This window comes from Dasypus novemcinctus, chromosome 9 (genome assembly GCF_030445035.2).
Source record: "Dasypus novemcinctus isolate mDasNov1 chromosome 9, mDasNov1.1.hap2, whole genome shotgun sequence".
Classification (NCBI taxonomy): Eukaryota; Metazoa; Chordata; class Mammalia; order Cingulata; family Dasypodidae; genus Dasypus; species Dasypus novemcinctus.
The window spans coordinates 67,597,932-67,613,897 of NC_080681.1; the positions used below are offsets into that span (position 1 = coordinate 67,597,932).

The 15,966-nt window shown below is 36.2% G+C and overlaps 1 protein-coding gene across 4 annotated transcripts in view; it reads left to right on the forward strand.

Moving 5' to 3' along the window:
• Positions 1-15,966, forward strand: part of DOCK7 (dedicator of cytokinesis 7) — a 319,752-nt gene that overhangs the window by 152,740 nt on the left and 151,046 nt on the right. For all 4 annotated transcript variants that reach the window (XM_058303469.2, XM_058303470.2, XM_058303471.2 and 1 more), the window contains exons 15-18: positions 46-163; positions 3,400-3,470; positions 7,096-7,234; positions 7,870-7,971. In XM_058303469.2, coding sequence (XP_058159452.1) covers positions 46-163; positions 3,400-3,470; positions 7,096-7,234; positions 7,870-7,971 — 430 coding nt within the window. The remainder of the gene's footprint in view (positions 1-45; positions 164-3,399; positions 3,471-7,095; positions 7,235-7,869; positions 7,972-15,966) is intronic.

Below are 15,966 nucleotides of genomic sequence, written 5' to 3' on the forward strand. Positions count from 1 at the left end.
TTTTTTAGTATATATTAATCATTATGTATACTATTGCCTTCACAGGAATCTTCTCTACATATACCCTCAGAGTCTCAATTTTGCCAATCGTCAAGGTTCTGCCAGAAATATAACAGTGAAAGTGCAGTTTATGTATGGGGAGGATCTGAGCAATGCCATGCCGGTAAGAAATGTCTTACTTTTTCTATTTCTCAAATATAGTACAAATTGACATTTTTTGTATCTCTTGGTTTGAAGCTACAAACGAAATTAATGTGATCTTTCAAACCAAATTTCAAAGTGTATCACTTCTTGTATAGATAGTATTGACTGCACTTATAGCCTTATTTATTTATTGAGAATTTAGTATATCCTAGGCACTCCCAGAGATACAAAGATGAATAAGACTTAAAATTTAGAGGGTATAAGACAACTATATTTAATACTAAAAGAGCTGTTTTCAAAAGAGGGTCAGATCAGAATCACCTGGGCAATGTTATTAAAGTACAGATAACTTTTCTTTACTCTTGGCATATGTGATTCTGATTTTCAACACACCCTCCTTTAAAATAAAAGACCAGGTAATGGGAGTGATGGGTGATATATGATATATGTAATGTTGTGTTATAGTTGGAAAATGCTCCCCAAGTGAGTCTAATATGTACTGCTTTTCCATTTGGTTGAGAAACTGTTACCATAGTTCTTAACCTTGGCTACACGGCAGACTCGCCTGGGGAGGCTGAATTACAGTCATAATTTCTGGATGTGGGAACAAGGTATCAGTATTATTAAATTTCACCATCAGATTACATTGTGTAGCCAGGGTTAAGAATGAAAGTATGTGCTAATAATTAGATGATAAAGACATAGATGTTCAGAGGTGAGGGAGCATGCCTTGCTGATGTAACAAGCAAGTATTATGTGGAGGAAATATATCCAAGATGAAATTTGAAGGGTGGTTAAAATATCAATGGTAATAAGTCTGGAGGATGGGGAAAGGAAAGCATTTCAAATGGAGGACTGTGCAGGAATAGAGGTCCAGTGGTAAATTGTGAGTGACTCAGTGCCATGGAAGACAAGTTCAAAATAGGAGATTGGGGCCAGACTGGTGAGACTCTTGACTGCCCAAATTGTCATTTAGGATTTGTAGAAAACTAATAAATACACATTCTACGATTGTAGATTTTTGGCTCAGTTGGTAACATATTGAACACTATGGCTCTAGATGTTCAGCCTCTTCGAAACCCTAGTTGAATCCAAATGAGCTGAGAATAGATGTATTAGTAACACAGTCTTATTTTTTCTTCCATATTGGTCATTTTTATTACGTTTCTTGTGATTTTCCACATATTAGGGATGATATATATTTTTTCTTCTTCCTATTCTCTCGGTTTCATCAGCATTTATAGATCTCCCTTGATAGTACTGAGCACAAATTATTCATCTTTGTATTCTCCTATTTCAGATCCTTGCATATAATACATGCTGAATAAATATTTGTTGAATAAATACAGAATTTGTTTGTGAAGTTTAATATTGGTAGTTCATGGTTTTTAGGCTTTTTATATCCATGGCTGAAGGAATGCATGTACTATCATATCATAGTTGATGAAAATATAATGAATTGTGAAAATAGATGCTTTATCAGCCTCTTTGTGACTTGCTATATGAATTTAATCTTATGACAAAGGTAGTATATATAATAGGTTTTAATTGTTTGCCTAACAAACGCTTACTTGTCTTAGCTTATGTATTGAGTCATTTACAGAGCTCCAGCTGTACCCACTCCACATTGACAAAACAATGTGGAGTGGGTACAGCTTCACAATCCACATATCTCCCTCTTAGGTGTTAACATAGCATCTTTTCACTTCTTTCTTAGGCCTTATCACTTTTTAATTATGTGTTTCTTTCTTTGTCTTGCCTACTAGACTGTGAGCTCCTTGAGGGCAGGGACCATGTCTTATTCATATATATTTTTTGACACCTATCACAGTGCCTAACACAGAATTGATGCTTATTCCATATTTAAAAATACCTGTTAAATGGTTTATAAAGGAACACTTTCCACTTTATATCATTTGTTATGCAAATAAATGCTATTATGTTTAAAGCAGTAGCTTTCCAGAGGGAAAAAAAATATGCTATATTCCTTTTACTTATATATTATTTGTCAAATGAAAATATAATGCCTTTATGCTTATGTGAACGACTGGTTTGAAAAATTGTATAAACACAGGCATATTGTGATTGTACTTATTTTTTAATAAGTACTATCCATATTGGTCCTAAGATAATTTTTTATGGTATAATGTTGGTATGATGAAATTGTAAACTTTATAATCCTGGTACTGGAGTCAAGTTTTATGAGAATTTAGAAAGGCGTACTTAACAAATTGATGACTTTAGACTTCTCTAGGAGAATCATAGTTACTGTGCTTTTACATATCCTTAAAATAAAAGGTCCTGCTTCAAATGCACAAATAATCACTAATATGTCCTTTTTAAAGATGGTGCCAATTACTCACTTACCTAAGGAATATATTTTACTAGATATTTTGCCAGTTGTTTTGATGAAAGTGTAATGGATGACATGTCCACATACCTATTCATACATGTATAAAGATGTCTGGACAGATTTAAGAGGGCATTCCATGGCTAGATAACATTGCAAGCCTAACAGTCTCACATAGGAATCATAGCTATGACCTTGACATCATTAAGCCATTTATCTAATCAGCTGCCCTAATTAACTACAGTATTCCTGTTAGAATTCAAGAGGCAGATCTACAAGTTTTGATTAGGCTTTCTACAAAAACAGTGTATATATTTTTTTAATGTGCTGGTTTAAGGGAAAAAAAAGATGGGTGAGAATTTAAGTAAAATGGAAGTTCCTCTTGCATTTTAGAGTACCTTATAAGGAATACTAGAGGCAAGGATACATAGCTAATAGGATTTAAAAAATATCTTTTAGAAATAATATATTTGACTTTCAAAATGACTTTGTTGTTTTAATGGAGAAGCAGTCAATTAGTATAGTAGATTTATGCCACCATTCTGTGATCATATTACTTCTGTAAGTTCCAAATGATATGCTACATCCAAACTTAAAAATGAATTCTTTAAGGAAAAAAAAAGGAAAGAAATGAAATTTATTAAAGCCCAGTAGATATAAATATAATTGAAAGAAAATTTTTGAATGTTTTAATGTCAGATTGGTCTATCATTGAAAAGAAATTTACCATTAAGCAATTGAACCTATTAATGAATGTCACTAGCACATTGGTCCCTGTGCTCTTCATTGGGCTGATTTTGCCCATTGTTCTGAAGCAGTTATTAAATTGGACAAATTCTTACATAGATATGAAAACATCCAGCATTTATTATAACGAAGTTTCAACATGCTGTTATTTGTTACAGGTAATCTTTGGTAAATCTAGCTGTTCAGAATTTTCAAAGGAAGCCTATACAGCCGTAGTATATCATAACAGGTACTGAATTCAAATATTTCTTTCAAAGTTACTCACTTCTCAGTGGCATTGTTAGCACTCACAGTAGTGTATTTATCAAATGCTTTGCTGCACTGAACAAACCAAATTCCAAGATGCCTGACAGCAAAGTTACAATTTTCAGCCTGTGGATGCATAGTCATTTTCTACAGACATCTCAAATGCAACTTTGCACTCAAAATATCTTTTCTATCTTAATCTCTGATTTTCATTTTTAATATATCATTATCATCATTGTGGCCTCAGCTCGTTTAGAACCTCTTTGGCTTCTTTGGCCTCTTTTCCTATTATTCTTTGGCCTCTTTCCCTATTATTCTTCCTTACACGTTGTAGTTTTACTTAACTCTTTGTTTATTAACTATTCAGCTTGAACCCTTTAGTCACTTAAATTAGTCATGCTCTTATCCTTTATTCCTTTGAATAGTGACTTTCTATTTTATTTGCTAATTTTTGATAACCTTTGGTTTCTGCTCTCTTCATTTTTGAATTATTAAAAGCTGTTGGACTACAAAATTGTACCAATCAGGGCCATTACAAATTGATGTTATTTTATCATATCATAGTGCTGCAGTAATTCATTTTATTATATGTTTTTTGGTTTTGCCAATCGTTGGTAATCTTATTGTCGTTGTCTTTTTTCCCTCCTACCTTCTCTTTCATGTAACAGTAGCTGCTTTTTAAGCTTTCTACTACTTCCTCATACTCTCACCTCTTTTTTATGTGCTTTGCTCTCACTTGCCTACTTTAAGTTGATTGAGATTATCCAACTTGAGATCTATCAACTTCTCAACTCTTCACCTCAGACTATCTCCATACTGATCTGCTTCTCCTTCTGCTTCTGTAATGGCCCACTTTTTTTTCACCTGTGATCGCAAACCAAACCATCTAGCTTCTTCCAGAATGTGGCTCAATCAATTGTCCCTTCTCTTGCATCAACATTTTCCTGCCTCACTAGCTCCATCTCTTATATTTAAAAAGTAATTTTTTAAAAAGTCTTTCTTCAGTGCTATTGTATAGCATGGTTTTTCTTTGCCCTTTTAAAAACTTCTTCGTTTTTCACCTTTATTTTATGGCTCTATGTGAGTTTCCTTCACTTTGAACACTTCGTTTTCTGTAGTAATTATTCTTTTTCTTTTAATATAGGTATTCCATAGGGCTTTGCCCTTACTGCTCTTTCTCTCTGTATTTTCTCCTTAGGTAGTCTTACTGGCTACATTTAAAACTTTATGTGGATTGTTCCCAGCTCTATTTTCAGTCAAACCTTCCTTCTGACGTACAGACGTATATTTTCAGTGTTCTATTAGATGTATTTATTTGGTGCCCTGCTGCCTTCACAATCCACATATCTATTCCTGACCACCTACCCCTATTATCTTTCTGACTTATTTATTTATGTTAGTGGTACCACCATTTTTTCAGCTACCCTGCGTAAAATTTAAGGCATCCCTACCTTCACTCTTCCATTCTCTAATACTCAGTCAACTCTTAAGTCTTGATAATTCTCTATTTGTATTATTACCAAACATGTTCTGTGCTCTTCTGCTCCTGGGCCTGCCTTGGATCTTTTTTTATTACAATATGTTTTCCCTCTGTTTGTTGAATTCCTACTCATTGTTTAAGGCCCATGAAATGTATCACCTCCCAGTGACAGTTTCCTGATCTCAACCTTGAAGTAACCTGAATTCAACTCTGTTCTTGAAGCGTTTCATGCTACATGCTCTCTATACCAGAAGTTGGCAAACTCTTTCTGCAGTGGACCAGTTTGTGTATATTTTAGGCTATGTAGACCATATGGTCTCTGTTGTAACTATTCAACTGTGCCCTTGTAGTGTAAAAGCAGCCATATACAATAAGTAAAGTTGTAAATGAATGGTGTGGCTGTGCGTTCCAATAAAATTCTATGGACCCTGAAATTTGAATTGTATATAATTTTCATGTCATGAAATGTTATTCTTCATTTGATTTCTTTCAGTCATTTAAAAATGCAAAACCTATTCTTAGCTTTCAGGCTGTACAGAATCAGGCAGTGGGCTGGATTTGACCAATGAGCCATGGTTTGCTGACCTTTACTTTACAGCATAGTTACTTATATGTTTGTGTCTTATTTATCTTCCTACTAAATCATAAACTTTTTGAGATTATAATATTTTTTCATATTCATCTTTTTTAAAACCACCTCAAAAGTAGCACAATGTTTAGCCTAAAGGCAGGCAATTGAAAATATTTGTTGCCTGCCTTGTAGATATTTAATTTCCCACAAGAGCTTTCTCATAATGTGATTTTTGGACAGAAATGAACTAAAGCACTCAGTTCCAGAAAGGTGTTGATAAAGAGAGTAGTAATTTTAAAAAGTACTTCAGTTTGTGGCTAGGTCTTAATTTTTGTCACTCTTGGCATTAGTGGAATTTCAATAACAGTACTGTCTGGCATTGCTAGTAAATTCTCCTTTCTCATAATTCATTGGTGATTGGTAAGATTAGTAATAACATGGAAAATTTTTTCATCCACCAAAGTCATCACATTTTTATATGGATAGCATAAACTATCTTTCTTGCTGGTATTAACAGGCTCATTTTGCTTAAATTTCTAATCAAACTTACAAGTCTAAGCCTTTTTGAGGCCTATTGGCAGTGGAAGAATATTTGACCTATTGTCATCTTAAGAAACCATAATTGATGGTACAATACAGTCTTCACTTAAAGATAGTTACAGCCATAAGGTTTGGATGGATTTTTGTTGAGTATAACTCTGAGAGATGCAACTGAAATGGAAAGTTGAAATGCTATGCTTCCGTCTCTTTTAAGTCTATATCATAAACAGCAGCCATACTTTTCTATAAAAATGCTCTTAGGTGCCACTTTTAACGAATATTGGAATGAAACTGGCATTTCGTTTGATCAAATATGGTTGTTGTGTTTTATACTGTGGCAGGGAGCAGTCCTAAACTGTGAGACAAATGCAACTCGTGAACGTGCCTTTTTCTTTCTCTTTTGCGCATTCAGTCATTACACTTGTCCATATTTTGGTAATTTTTAAAATTCCTTTTAACAGTGGACTGTTTGATATAAAATATTCCATAGAAAGCTCAATTTGATGTTGATTAACAATTTTTTTTTACAAAGGGATGGTACAAATTAATCTTATTATGAAGCTGTCCTCATATATAAGAAAAAATGTTTTTCTATGGTATGCATAAAAAATATACACCTATAGAAACTCTTTTTTTTCCTATGTAATTTGTAGCAGAACTACCTCATAAATGTAGAAAGCCCTGCCCTTGTCTCATACACAGCTTTCATTCCAAAGAAGATTGCAGTATCAATGAGGTGATTATTAGTGAATTTTCAAGTAGTTGAATTACTTAGCCTGTTAATAAAAATGGGATGAGGAATTTCAGAAACAGTGGGAAATGCCTCATCTGGAGGTAGGATTTGGTATTTAGACATTGGGAATAAAGGAGAATATTTTGGAATAGAGGAAAAATTAATCATAACCTAAAATTTATTTTAAAATTACTCAAATATATAAATGCTATACTTATTTATTTTGAAAAAATTACTCTTTATTGACTTTAAAAAAAAATTTTTTTGTGTGTGTGTATGTCAAGGTCTCCCGATTTTCATGAAGAAGTCAAGGTTAAGCTTCCTGCCACTTTAACTGACCATCATCACTTGCTTTTTACTTTCTATCATGTTAGTTGTCAACAAAAGCAAAATACTCCTCTCGAAACACCAGTTGGATATACAGTAAGTCCATTTTGTTAAATATTTAGCTCTTTGATCTTAAAAATAATTTCAAATTTACATAAAAACAATTACAATATTTACAATATAGTTGGTATTCATTGTTATTTGAATATTTCTTAATTTTTTCAGTAAAATCCAGCCTCCCAACACAAAGAAAAAATCAACATTTGGTTCATTTTTTTTGTCTCTTGTAGCTTGTGACACAAATTTCACTAAATGCAAAAAAATAAATTTATGTTCACACTTTTTAATTTTGTTTTTAAAATTAATTTCCAAGCATATCTTTCTTTCACTATTCACTTTCAAAGTATTATCCTAGTTTTAAATCAGTTCCCTTTGTGGCCTTTTTCTAGTGCCAGCTCTCCTTGGGTAATAAGAACCTAAATACTGCATAATTAGTAAACATGATGTTTTGAGGATCCTTCTTAATAAAATATGATCCTCTGAAATACTTCTTTTTGGAAGTATTCCAGAGGATCGTATTTTCTTAGTATATTAATTATATAAGCAAAAATAATTGCTGTTAGGTGATATAAGACATATTTTGCTCATACTCAGTTTTTAAAATAGATTTTCCAAGTAATTATTTTTATAATAAATATTTAAAGTAATATTGTTTACTTTTCATTGAAAAGTGGATACCAATGCTGCAGAATGGACGATTGAAGACCGGTCAGTTTTGCCTGCCTGTCTCATTGGAAAAACCACCACAGGCTTACTCTGTACTATCTCCTGAGGTCAGTATCTCTTATGTTGAAATTCTGCGGATTGAATGAAGTGGGTTTTTCATGACAAAAGTGTTTTTACCAAACAAGGCTTTGCTATTTCTTCTACCTATAAGTATGTATGTAACAAATACTAATATTATTTCCCCTTCTGATTATACTTCCTCTATTGTATAAAACTTAGAAACTTTTATCATTTTTAAAATATGTGTTTTCATTTTAACACCAAAATAATATGTGATATATAAATGCAAAGAATTTTCACAAAGTAACACAAGAGGTCTCTTTAAATAAATAAATGTTATTTTCTTTTAGTAGATAGTTAACATTTCACTAAAAGATAGGAGAGAGGAGAACAGATTTAAATAATTTTATAGAATCTTTTTTTAATTAATGATTATATAAATGAAAATAAGGTAGCTCAAAAAATGCAATGCAAAACTATTGTTTTCACCTTATTTCTCACCATTCACTGTCACTGACTTTGCTCAAGCCATTGCAGCCATTACTTCTTCAAATATTCTTTCTGCATGCCCTCTGGCACTCGCATTATGTACATGGTATCCGACAAGTTTTTTAGGTTCTGTTTACTTTTTTTCATTGTTTTTTCTTTCTGTTCCTCAGACTGAAGAATTTTACTTTTTTTATCATCAGGTACACTGATCTGCCAGTTGTTGAACCCCTCTAGGGAATTTTAAAATTTCACTTATTTTGGTCTTCCTCTCTATTATTTGTTTGGTTCTTCTTTATGATTTTTCATTGGAATTCTCATTTCTTTCATATATTGTTTTCTTTATCAGTTCTTTGTGTTTACATTTAGTTCTTTGAGCATATTTAAGACCATTTTATAAAGGTCTTTGGTATATCTAGTCTGGTCTTCATCAATTTCTTGTTCCTTTCCTATTTTTTGCATGCCCTGTAATCTTTTGTTGTACTCCAGTCATTTTGATATATATATTTTTTTATTTATTGAAATATATCCCTCATACATAAATATACATAAACAATAAATGTGTAATAGTTGTGAACTTACAAAACACACATATATGACATCAAACATCTATAACATCTCACCCTACCACTAATAACTTGCATTGTTTTTAAACCTTTTTAACTAATGATTAAAGAGCATTGTCAAAATATTACTACTAAACAAAGTATTTTTCCCCTAACCAATCCGATTATTATTATCTTTATATCATTTATATATGAACATACATAAACAATTAAGTGTATAGTAAAAGTTATGAACTTAAAAAGCAAAGTATACATGTATAACATCCTACAGGGGTCCCATACATCAACCCTCCACCAACACCTTGCACTAATCATAGTTCTTATCTTACATTTGGTGTGTTTTTCCCCCAACCCACCCTGTTATTATTTTTAAAATATATTTTTTAATGACAGAAGTTGTAAACTTATAAAACAATCATGCACATGTGCAGAATTCTGAAATAACACCCCACCATCAACACACCCCAATGTGGTATGTCATTTGCTACAGATAAAATAATATCATCTGATTATTGCCATGTCCATAGCATACATTTGGCTCACATTTTCCATACTGCCTCAGTATCAACACAGTACATCTTTTGCATAGATGCAAGAATATTGTATTATTACTACTAACCACAGTCCATAGGTCACTCCAGCTGTATTTTTCCCTTGCCTTTCCACATTCCCAAAACCCTGCAGTAGTGATATACATTTGTTTTAGGTAACAAAGGACACTCTTGCATCTGTATCATCAACCACAATTCTCACCCACCTCTTGGTTCACTGTGCTATCCAGTTCCTAGATTAGTCTTAAGCATTCTGTCAATTGATATTTACATAACCAGACTACCATTTTCAGTCACATCCCCGTTTATAAACTGGCTGTTATTCACTGTGTGTTACCATCCACTCTATACATTTCTACAATTTTACAGTAAAGCTAATTAAAACTTCTACATACATTAAACATCAGTAGTCTACTTAGTCCTTCTCTTATCTCCTTTAAGAATCCACCACCTACCACCAGGTCTTGAAGATATTTTTCAGTAATTTCTTCTAGAAGTTTTGTGGTTCTTTTATTTTCAGTTTTTTTATCCATTTTGAGTTAGTTTTTGGATAAGGTGTGAGATAGGGGTCCTCTTTCCTTCTTTCAGCTATGGATGTCCAGTTCTTTCAGCACCATTTGTTGAATGGATTGTTCTGCCCAAGCAGTGTGAGTTTGACAGGCTAGTTAAAAATCACTTGACCATACCTGTGAGGGTCTGTTTCTGAACCATAAATTTGGTTCACTTGGTCTATTGTGTCTGTCTGTAAGCCTGTACCATGTTATTTTTACCACTATGGGTAGGTATTATGATTTAAAGTCTGGAGATGAGGGTTCACGTTTACTTTTTATGATGTTTCTGGCTATTCAGGACTCTTTATCCTTCCAAATAAGTTTAATGATCATATTTTCAATTTTTTCTTTAATGCTGGTGGGATTTTTATTGGTATTGCATTGAATCTGTATACCTACTTGAGTAGAATTGACACCTTAATGATATTTATTTTTATTTTTTTAAATTTCTCTCCCCTTTGCCCCCCACCCCCCAGTTGTCTGTTCTCTGTGTCTGTTTGCTGCGTGTTCTTTTTGTCCGCTTCTATTGTCAACGGCACGGGAATCTGTGTTTCTTTTTGTTGCTTCATCTCTTGTTGTGTCAGCTCTCCGCGTGTGTCGCACCATTCTTGGGCAGGCTGCACTTTCTTTCACACTGGGTGGCTCTCCTTACAGGGCGCACTCCTTGCACGTGGGGCTCCCCTATGTGGGAACACACCTGCATGGCAGGGCACTCCTTGCGCGCATCAGCACTGCACATGGGCCAGCTCCACATGGGTCAAGGAGGCCTGGGGTTTGAACTGCAGACCTCCCATGTGGTAGACGGATGCCCCTTAATGATATTTAGTCTTCCAACCCATGAGCATGTTCTTCCAGTTATTTAGGGCTTTTTTTATTTGTTTTAACATTGAGTTGCAGTTTTCTGAACGCAACTGCTTTACATTATTGGTTAAGTTTATCCCTGACTATTTGAGTTTTATCTGTCAAATTTTTTTTCACCACTCTTTTGGCACTTTTGTTACTTTTACTGATATAATCTTCATTTCTAGACTGTCTTCCAGGCCTCTCTCTCCTGTCTTTTCAGGCTGTAGCACACCCTTTATTATTTCCTGAAGTTCTGTTCTCTTGCTTAGAAATTCTCTAAGTTTCTGTTTATCTGTGAATATTCTAATTTTGCCCTCATTTTTGAAAAACAGTCTTGCTGGATATAAGATTCTTGGCTGGAAGTTTTTCTCTTTTAGTATCTTAAATATGTCAGACCACTGTCTTATTGCCTCTATGGTTCCTGGTGAGAAATCAATACTTTAATCTTATTGGAGATCCTTTATATGTTATGCATTGCTTTTCTCTTGCTGTTCTCAGAATTCTCTCTCTGTCTTTGGCCTTTGACATTTTGATGAGTATGTGTCTTGGAATTTGTCTATTCGGATTTTTTTTGGATGGGAGTACATTGTGCTTCTTGGACAGGGATATCTATATCCTTCAGTAGGGTTGGGAAATTTCTTACCATTATTTCTTTAGATATTCCTTCTGCCCCTTTTCCCTTCTTTTCTCCTTCTGGGACCCCCATGACATGTATGTTTGCATGCCTTTTGCTGTCATTTAGTTCCCTGAGACCTTGTTCAATTTTTTCCATTCTTTTCTTCATCTCTTCTTTTGTAATTTCCCTTTCAGAGGCCATTTCTTCAAGCTCACCAATCCTTTCTTCTGCCTCCTCAAATCTACTATTATATGATTCCAATGTTTTTTAAATTTCATTGATTGTACCTTTCATTCCCATAAGATCTGCTATTTTTCTATGTATGCTTTCAAATTCTTCTTTGTGTTCATCCAGTGTCTTCTTAATATCCTTAATCTCTTTAGCCATTTCATTGAATTTATTAAGGAGATTTGTTTGAACATCTATAATTAGTTGTCTCAACTCCTTTATGTCATCTGGAGGCTTATCTTGTTCTTTTAACTGGGCCATAGATTTCTGTTTCTTGGTGTGGATTGTAATTTTTTGTTGGTGTTTTTGCACCTGGCTTACTAGAATATTTATTCTGGGTGCAGTTTTCCTCTTTAGGTTAGGGCTTCTTGTCATTTCTCCCTTCTTGGTTTTGCAGTAGGAGCCAAGCATATAGTAGGTGCTGTAAGCTGTGGATGTTCAAGCTGCCCTCATTGCACCAGGGACCAGTGAAGCTTCTTCCAACTTTCTCCTTTGCCAGGGGTAGGAACAGAGTCACAGCTGTGTGGAATAATCCACATGCAGGCCTAGAGTGTAGTTGCCCAGAGAGATGGATGAAGCTTCACATCCCTTTCTCCCTTGCCTGGGGCAGGGATGGAGCTGCAGGTGTGGGCAGTAATCTATGCAGTGCGGGTCCAAGATGACCGCAGTTGCTCTGGTAGACTTCTGATTTTCAGTCTATGCCAGGCCAAATTTCCCTACAGTTGCCTGTATAGGCTGGTGCAGGGCTCCTCCGCCGCCTCCCCACCAGAGGTGGGGCTGAAGCCTAGGCAGGCTGCAGGCTGATCTGTGTGAAAGAAACTGTCATCCCAGCTTCCCCTCAGGCTACTGGCCTCTTTCTAACTTGGACTGGTTCTCACCCCAACTGTTCCCAGGGTTATCTCTTAGCCAGCCATGTCTCCCCAATTGGCAGCCAGCTGGTCTCCTCCTTCCCTGTTTCTGGGAAATGGAGCTTCCACTTCCCATCACAGAGCAGCTCCTGGGGCAGCTCATGCAGCCAGAGTAGGATAATCACCGGCCTCTGCGGCTTGGCTGGTAATTTCTCTGAGAGGCTGGCACAGGTCCCCGCAGCTTCCTCCCTGCTGGAGGTGGCACTGGGGCCTAGGCTAGACCTGCAATATGATCTGGATGGGAAGAAGCCGGTCCCCACTAGCACTAGATTTTCAGTCCGCCCCGCTTCCCCTTGTGCCAGGTGTGGAGTTAAGATGGCAGCTCCCAGCCTCTTTCTGACGTGGACATGCTCAAACCGTAGCTGTTCTCAGGATCATACTGTAGCCCACTGAATTTCCTCATCATAGCTGAAATGGGTGCCCAACTGTCTCTTCCTCCGTTTTGGGGAAGTGGAGCTTTCAATTCCAGCTGCGGAACAGCTCCTGTGGTGGCCTATGCCTCCAGTGGAGGATAGGCACTGGCCTCCGTGGCGTGGAGCACTCTACTTATGAGTCTTCTCTGCAGATAGGCAGTCTCCTTCTTCCACTCCCCCAAGGACGTTGCAGGATGCTCTTCTGGCCTCCTGGAGCCCCCAAACAGGTCCTTCAGCTAGCTCCAGAGAGCTCTGGGTGTTTGCCAACTGCCCTGTAGCAGGAGCTTCCTCTAGGAGCTCCTTACTCTGCTGCCATCTTGCTGGTTCTCATTTTGATATTTTAATGTATTAAGTCTGGAATTTAGTCCTTGAGGTGTCTGTTCCTTAAGTTTATATATATCTAGTGTTTATGACAGAGATTTCACTGAATGTCAGGAGCTAAGAAAAGTTAAAAAAAAACAAAACATAAAAACACCTTTCACAGTGTTTGCAGATAGGCTCTATGTTGGCTGGTGCTTTCCTTCATAGCTTTGCCTTCCTAACAGTGAGCCTTACGAACATTCTGAGGTAAAAGTTGTAGGGTCCTTTCTGGCCTTTTTTCAGCTTGTGCTTTGTCCTAGGCATGTGCTGATGGCCTTAGGAATTCCCTTATTTACATGGATATAGATGCCTCCTCTTCCCGCAGGAAATAGTCTTCTATTTCCTTCAGAATCAATATTCTTCTTGATTCTGATACACTATTGTATATCTTTAAGCCAGCTTTCTTGCACTGCCCAGTAACCACCTTCTGTTGTAGGTCAGGTTGTGGGATGGCAAGCCAGAGAAGTTTCCTGGTTCAGTTTTTCAGGAACTTCCAACAGACAGATTGACACAGATGTACGTGTATACCAGGATGCACAGTGTTTACTCCCTCTGGAACTGAGACCAGGCATCTGCAGCAAACATGTGGACTGGATCTACCTCAAGCCAGGGAGGGGCTAGGAGAAGGGCTAGCAAAGGTGCCACGATGGTTTTCTAATATTTGTAAGTTGTCCTTTTCTTGATTTTGTACTTTCCCAGTTACTGAAACCCTGTTTTCTAGAGCTCTGAAAAAGATGCTTTGCCATTTTTTGCTTGTTTAAAATTCTTTGGGGGAGATGGAACAATGGAATGTCTCACTTTGCTATCTTGACTACTTGACTCTCAGTTCTACTTCTTCTGTGACTCAATTTTCATACATGCCTTCTCCTCATGATCTAGGCTGCATTCTTTTAGATTTCTGTCCTGTAGAAAGAGATTACTTCTTTCTTCATTCAATTTTGTATATACTTTACTGTCTTTTGTGTCAAAGACCTTTCTATATATGTCGGCTTCAGTAGTTTTGGGCTTTATAATATGAGACTTACCATATAAACATGTTTAGGTACTGATCATCTAATTTCTATATCCAGTGAACTATTTCTGTATAATATTTGACTAGAGTGCTCATTTTCTTCTTAAAACTGAGTGAAAAGAAAGTTACACCTTCATATGATTTTGATTTTATTATACCTCATCTTCTTGGTTTCAGCCTTTCTCCCTTTTAAATATTGGCATTCCTTTCACTCTGAACCTGTAAGCACTCTTTTGGGGAGGACCACTATCTGCCCATCATGTGAATGCCACTCTCAGAACTGATACTGTTAGCTGATGAATCGCAAGTCTCTGCCTGTCCTTTTTTTGGCCAATTAATTCATCTGGTAATTTAATATTCCTTGTGATATCTCTATCAGGGTTTTTCTCAGACATCTCAAACTTAGAATGTCCAAAATTAAACTCATTCTTGTTCAATAGTATTATAACCTTTGGTAAGAAAAAAAATCCTTGTCTCAGCATCATGAAATTACTGTGGTATATTTACCTTAGCTTAGGTGTCTTCAGGTTTTCAGAATGTGTGTTTATTTGGCCCCAGGAAGCAGATTTATGCCTACCAGATTCATAGAAGATGGCAGTATAAACCGTTATGACAGTTTGTCACTAGGTTTTCTCCTGGTATTGCTCATCATAATCACCTGGACCTTAAAATAGTTTTTATTTGTTTGTTTGTTTTTGCCTGAAATGTGTCACAATGAAAAATTTACATACTCTTTAAACTACAAACTGTACTTCTAGAAATTTATTCTACATATATATTTGCATAGGTATATGCAAAATTCAGGGTAAGGATGTTTTTTCAGCATAACAGTGGTTACATCTATAGATGGATACTTCTCCTTTTTAATTTATTGTTATATTATTTAATAATACAATAAACTCATGAATGTACCAGCCAGTCCAAGAGCTAGAACATGGATGGTAACTTTTATCTTTTAGTGCTCTTGTCCTATTCCCTATATTTCTTCCCTCTAGTGAAATAAAGCTAGGTTTTTAAAACTACTTTCAAGTAATTCCTTCTTTTAAGAAGCTTCCTTCCTTCCTTCCTTCCTCCCTTCCTCCTTCCTTCTTCCTTCCTCCCTTCCTCCTTCCTTCCTCTTTTCCTCCCTCCTTCCCCTTTTCCTCCCTCCTTCCCTCTCTTCCTTCCTTCCTTCCTTCCTTCCTTCCTTCCTTCCTTCCTTCCTTCCTTCCTTCCTTCCTTCCTCCCTTCCTTCCTCCTTCCTTCCTCCCTTCCTCCTTCCTTCTTCCTTCCTCCCTTCCTCCTTCCTTCCTCTTTTCCTCCCTCCTTCCCCTTTTCCTCCCTCCTTCCCTCTCTTCCTTCCTTCCTTCCTTCCTTCCTTCCTTCCTTCCTTCCTTCCTTCCTTCCTTCCTTCCTTCCTTCCTTCCTCCCTTCCTCCTTCCTTCCTCCCTTCCTCCTTCCTTCCTTCCTTCCTCCCTTCCTTCCTTCCTCCCTTCCTTCCTCCCTTCCTCCCTCCCTCCCTTCCTTCC